Source organism: Salvelinus namaycush, chromosome 2 (assembly GCF_016432855.1).
Source record: "Salvelinus namaycush isolate Seneca chromosome 2, SaNama_1.0, whole genome shotgun sequence".
Classification (NCBI taxonomy): domain Eukaryota; kingdom Metazoa; phylum Chordata; class Actinopteri; order Salmoniformes; family Salmonidae; genus Salvelinus; species Salvelinus namaycush.
Window position 1 is genome coordinate 71598603 of NC_052308.1, and position 6000 is coordinate 71604602.

Genomic DNA, 6000 nt, shown 5'->3' on the forward strand with positions numbered 1-6000 from the left:
GCACAATACTAAATAGAGCCATGATACTACATGTACCATATACCATACTACCACAGTACAAACATAGACACACGATAGCATACACACTATACACACACGTACACATGGATTTTGTACTCTATATATGTGGTAGTGGTGGAGTAGGGGCCTGAGGGCACACAGTCTGTGAATGTATTGTAATGTTTTTAAAATTGTATAAACTGCCTTAATTTTGCTGGACCCCAGGAAGAGTAGCTGCTGCCTTGGCAGGAACTAATGGGGATCCTTAATAAATACAAATACAAAACTTCGCACAGCCGTTGAAGAGAAGTGGGACAACATTCCACAGGCCACAATAAACAGCCAGATCAACTCTATGCAAAGGAGATGTGTCAAAGGTGTGTGAGGCAAATGGTGGTCACACCAGAGACTGACTGGTTTTCTGATCTACACACCTACATGTTTTTGAAGTTATCTTTGACCAACAGACACATATCTGTATTCCCAGTCATGTGACATCCATAGAATAGGGCCTATTGAATATATTTCAATTGACGGATTTCCTTATATGAACAGTTAAATCATTGAAATTGTTGCATGTTGCATTTATAGTTTTGTTCAGTGTAGGATCAAGTATTGGTACCATGATTGTGTAAGAAAATAAATGGTATATCCACGATATTGGCCGCGAAGATCACTATACTCCCATTGATTATAAAGGCACTGACAGATAGAGGACGGGTGGCCTTTTCATTTTCTATGAAGCCTAGGTGGGGGCGAAATTCAAACCCAGGTGGAGTGGTCAGCGGTGAGCACCAGTGGAAGCCGATCAGCCTAGGTGGAAAGCTGTGTTGTTGACCAATCACAGTAGAAAACTGTGAAAAATGTGTAGTCTGTGTGGTGATACGTCAACACTTACGTCCAACAGCAGGACCAGCTAACTTGCCCGCTGGCTAGCTAGCTAGCAGGCTAACACTATCAGTTTACCGAGTCACGTTTAACAATACAAATCATTTGTTTTTGAGTAATAATTTCTATTGCATGTAAGTACAGTTTAATGAATGGCTATTATCACCGGCGGCTGTCGCCCTTGTATGTGAAGGCACTAGCCCCTTTGAGTAGAGGGACAAGTGGGGTACTTCGCGCCGGCAAGGTCCTCGCCGATATTCTGGTGGGTGTCTGAAAAGCTCCTAATGGGGATCCTGCTTTCTGAAAACATTGCCTGCAGTACCCCGGTCGGCCTTGAACTTGAAATCCTCATTGAGAGGGGGCAGTCGTTCACTAGCGCTCAGAGTTCAAATAAATTGTATGAAGTAAGTAAACGGGCCGTAACAGAGACTTGCCATATCAAGGATGTTAGAGCCAATTTGGACATATTTGTATAAAATACAGAACATACAGAGCTCCATGTACGTTTGTGTAAGTATATTCAATATTAATGTATATGATGAAATATTAGGTACGTACCTTTATGATTTATATTTACCTGATGAGATGTATTCATTTGTTGTTAGTGTAACTTGGTTTTTGCCCCCCTTTTGCCCATTCATTGTACTGTGGTAAGTGTCTTAATATAAAGGCAGGAAGTTGGGCCTTCGGGGGGGAGTCCTAGCTAGACGCGGGAGCGGTATAGTTTTTTGACAATACAGACATACAAACAGGTCATATTATGTATTTTCCATGTCAAGTAATCTCTGCTTTAAGTTGATTGGAGAATAATATTTTTTGTTAGATATAAGAAGAATAAACATTTTTGTTGCACCATATCCCTGGATCTCATTGAATGTTTTGGCCGTTTGGAAACCTTGAGTGTGGACTGTATGCGTACGAAACAACCCAGCTTTCAGGCTAGGGCAGTGGCTATCGTAAAGAGGAAAGGAAGCCACTACAAGTGACAATGTCTACTATGACCACTAGAGGTCAGTGAGTGATCAGATTAGATATACAAGATTGGTAACCTAAAACAACCTCTCTCTTGTTGCTAGGAGCCTGGAGCCAAACTCCTCAGTGGGTAGTTCAGATGACGGTGAGATGGATTCACAAGGATCTGGTGTTACACATCAAAGGTATGGTCATAATAATTCACCCCCTTGGACTTTTTCACATTTTCTTGTGTTACAACTTGGAACTCAAATGGCTTTAATAGTATTTTTTTGTCACTGACCTACACAATATTTATAAACAAAATAATGAAAAAGATAATATTGAAATACATTGGTAAGATAAGTATTCACCCTCTTTGGTTATCATGCTTAAATTAGTTCAGGAGTAAAAAAATATAATGTTTAGGTGGACAATAATGTTTTGCTGTTCTATTGTATTCTGTCACGTGAATTGTACCAGACGGAAGTGTGCCATATGTGTGGGGCGCATTCACAAAGCTGTGAAGTTCTGCAAGGTTTGTAAGGCTGCGTACTGTGAGGACCATGTTAGAGACCACTACAAGGCCCCAGGACTAAAGAAACACACGTTAGTGGATGACACTGATGAGCACGGCCATGTTGAAATAGAAAGGACTTTGACTCAGGTAGAGGGATTCATTCTTTCCCATTTAGATTCTTAATTGTGTTCTAATTGATTTAGGATTGTAAAGTAACTGTATCAATTTAATAACAGACATTACTCTGATTTCCTCAGGTTGGCTTACGGAAAAAAACCTTAGGCCTTCTCTGGATCCTCATACCCTCACTTCTGGGTCTGGGAGGACTTTGGTATCATATGAGTCCCACAGTGGAGGGTGTGTATAGTCACAACTGCATTTCCAATGTTTTGTTCTGGGGAGTGTGTTTCCATATATTCTATAACATTTACTCATTACATGTCCTGTGTCTCTGCAGGTAAGGTGAGACTTGACATGAGGATTGTTCTGCTGGGTAAGACTGGATCAGGGAAGAGTTCAACAGGAAACACCATCCTGGGGAGAGAGGCGTTTCGAGCAGAGGCTTCTCCAATGGCTGTGACCACAAAGTGTGAGAAACACAATGTTGTTATCGGCCAGAATAGAATAACAGTGATTGACACCCCAGGTATCTTGGGCACGTTGTTGCAACCTAAGGAAGTTATGGTTAAAACTGCTGAATGCATTAACACCACACCTCATGCCTTCCTATTGGTGACCAGGCTGGGGGAATTCACAGATGAGGACAGAAAGTCAGTTCAATGGATCCAGGAACATTTTGGAGAGGAGGCTTTAAAGTACACGATCGTTCTGTTCACTGGGGTAGACCAGCTAGAGGGGAAACCAGTAGAGATGTTTATAAAGGGCAGCAGCCATCTACTACAAGTCATTAACAGTTGTGGGGACAGATACCATGTCTTTAACAACAAGGACAAGAATGACAACACTCAGGTCTCAGAGCTGCTAGAGAAGATAGAAGAATTACTGAATGAGTATAGGGGTTATCATCATGAGGCAGACTTGCTGACACAGGAAAGGGTTAGGGAAGAGGAGATGAGGAAGAGGGAGAGGGCTCAGATAATACAAGAGGAGGGGAAAAAGAGGGATACAGCAGAAAGAGAGATCAGAGAGGAGGAGGAGAAAAAGAGAAAGGAGTTAAATGATCTGGCATTGAAGGATGTTGAAAAATCGGCGGAGAAAATCTCAGATTCAGACATTAAGTTTAAACTGACAATCATTGTTGCAACAATCATCACTCTTATCATATTTTGCTTCTGTAAGTCTAATGTAGATATAAATAAGGAAAAATATAGGATATCAATACAGAAGGAACAAAAACTGGAGGAGGAAATTAGACGTAATAAAGAGGAATATGAAAAGGAAATCAGATTGTTGAAAGAAGAGCTAAATAGAACGGAAAAGAAAGAAGAAGAAGAAAGAAAAAGAGAGAATGTATTCAAGGTAATATAAAGATTTTCTTAAATAGTTAATTTAGAGGAAACAATGATCAGACCAACAAAAACAATATGGCAATAAAGAGCAAAACAGAGAAAAAAACTAACGAAACGGAACATAAAATAAAAGGCAGTACACAAATAAAATACAAAAATGTACAATAAAAAATTGTTAAGATAATAGCAGTCACTAGAGGGCTGTGCCCTTTCTCTGACAGTAGTCATAACAATAGTCACAGCAGTCACAATTGTCAAATGTACACATTTGTCAAGAATTGCATCTGACATGTAGGTTGTGTCCCGATTCATGGGCTTAATGGTCTATACTCTCTGCAGAGACAGTAGATACAGAGCGCAGTGTTGTCGTTTTTCGGCACAAAGGGGCCAGGACCTTGTAATACACTCGGGCATTTGAAAAACTTTTACTTCCTGAAAAGTGAGACACGGTGTATCATTCATTGCGGAGCCGTAGGGGCAGTGTTGTGTCTTGGTTCCTTGATCTGATCTACAGTATAGGCTATGCATCAAAGTAGCATAATCTGCATTGATCACCAAATATAATCTCTGCGACTGTTCACACAATAAACCAAACATTGTAGCCTTGTTAGAATCCCCCCCAAAATGTATTTAGTTGAGAAGTAAGGGACAGATGGCATTTTACTGGGAGAGGGGTGGTCCAAAATAGGGGAGGGTTGTCAAACTTTTTTTTTTTTTTGCTCTGGGGTTTTATTGGGCACAGGGGAGGGTAATGCATTCCCCCCTGGTTTAAATTCACTATCTGTAGGTTTTACTAGAACATTTCTTCCATCCTAGAAACATTTCCTCAGCTGCTTGCATAGGTCTCACCTATATTAAGGTATTTTGGTACTTTCCTGCACTATGCTTTTCCATGTGCTAACTTTAATTATAAACTGGGTGGTTCGAGACCTGAATGCTTATTGCCTGACAGCCGTGGTATATCAGACTCTATAACACAGGTATGATGAAACATTTCTATTTACTGCTTTAAATACGTTGGTAACCAGTTTATAATAGCAATAAGGCACCTCTGGGGTTTGTGGTATAGGCCAATATACTACGGCTAAGGGCTGTCTCCATTGCATAAGAACAGCCCTTAGCCATGGTATATTGGCCATATACCATACCACACCCCCTTGGGCCTTATTGCTTAACTATACCACAGGTCAATATAGTTTACCAGTCTAACGGTATATCCTGCAATCTATTTTTTTTTATTTTATTTATTTTATTTCACCTTTATTTAACCAGGTAGGCAAATTGAGAACACGTTCTCATTTACAATTGCGACCTGGCCAAGATAAAGCAAAGCAGTTCGACACATACAACAACACATAGTTACACATGGAGTAAAACAAACATACAGTCAATAATACAGTGAAAAATAAGTCTATATACAATGTGAGCAAGTGAGGTGAGATAAGGGAGGTGAAGGCAAACAAAATATATATATAAATAAATAAAAATATAAAAAAGGCCATGGTGGCGAAGTAAATACAATATAGCACGTAAAAAAAAAAAACTGGAATGGTTGGTTTGCAGTGGAAGAAAGTGCAAAGTAGAGATAGAAATAATGGGGTGCAAAGGAGCAAAATAAATAAATAAATACAGTAGGTAAAGAGGTAGTAGTTTGGGCTAAATTATAGATGGGCTATGTACAGGTGCAGTAATCTATGAGCTGCTCTGACAGCTGGTGCTTAAAGCTAGTGAGGGAGATAAGTGTTTCCAGTTTCAGAGATTTTTGTAGTTCATTCCAGTCATTGGCAGCAGAGAACTGGAAGGAGAGGCGGCCAAAGGAAGAATTGGTTTTGGGGGTGACCAGAGAGATATACCTGCTGGAGCGCGTGCTACAGGTGGGTGCTGCTATGGTGACCAGCGAGCTGAGATAAGGGGGGACTTTACCTAGCAGGGTTTTGTAGATGACCTGGAGCCAGTGGGTTTGGCGACGAGTATGAAGCGAGGGCCAGCCAACGAGAGTGTACAGGTCGCAGTGGTGGGTAGTATATGGGGCTTTGGTGACAAAACGGATGGCACTGTGATAGACTGCATCCAATTTATTGAGTAGTGTTTTGGAGGCTATTTTGTAAATGACATCACCGAAGTCGAGGATTGGTAGGATGGTCAGTTTTACAAGGGTATGTTTGGCAGCAT

The 6000-nt window shown here is 40.6% G+C and overlaps 1 protein-coding gene across 2 annotated transcripts in view; it reads left to right on the plus strand.

Moving 5' to 3' along the window:
• Window positions 1-5146, plus strand: part of LOC120017631 (GTPase IMAP family member 7-like) — a 49723-nt gene extending 44577 nt beyond the window's left edge. For both annotated transcript variants that reach the window (XM_038960536.1, XM_038960526.1), the window contains exons 4-7: window positions 1965-2045; window positions 2323-2506; window positions 2617-2716; window positions 2817-5146. In XM_038960536.1, the coding sequence (XP_038816464.1) occupies window positions 1965-2045; window positions 2323-2506; window positions 2617-2716; window positions 2817-3847 (1396 nt within the window). In that variant the 3' untranslated portion in view covers window positions 3848-5146. The remainder of the gene's footprint in view (window positions 1-1964; window positions 2046-2322; window positions 2507-2616; window positions 2717-2816) is intronic.
• The last annotated feature ends 854 nt before the right edge of the window (window positions 5147-6000 follow it).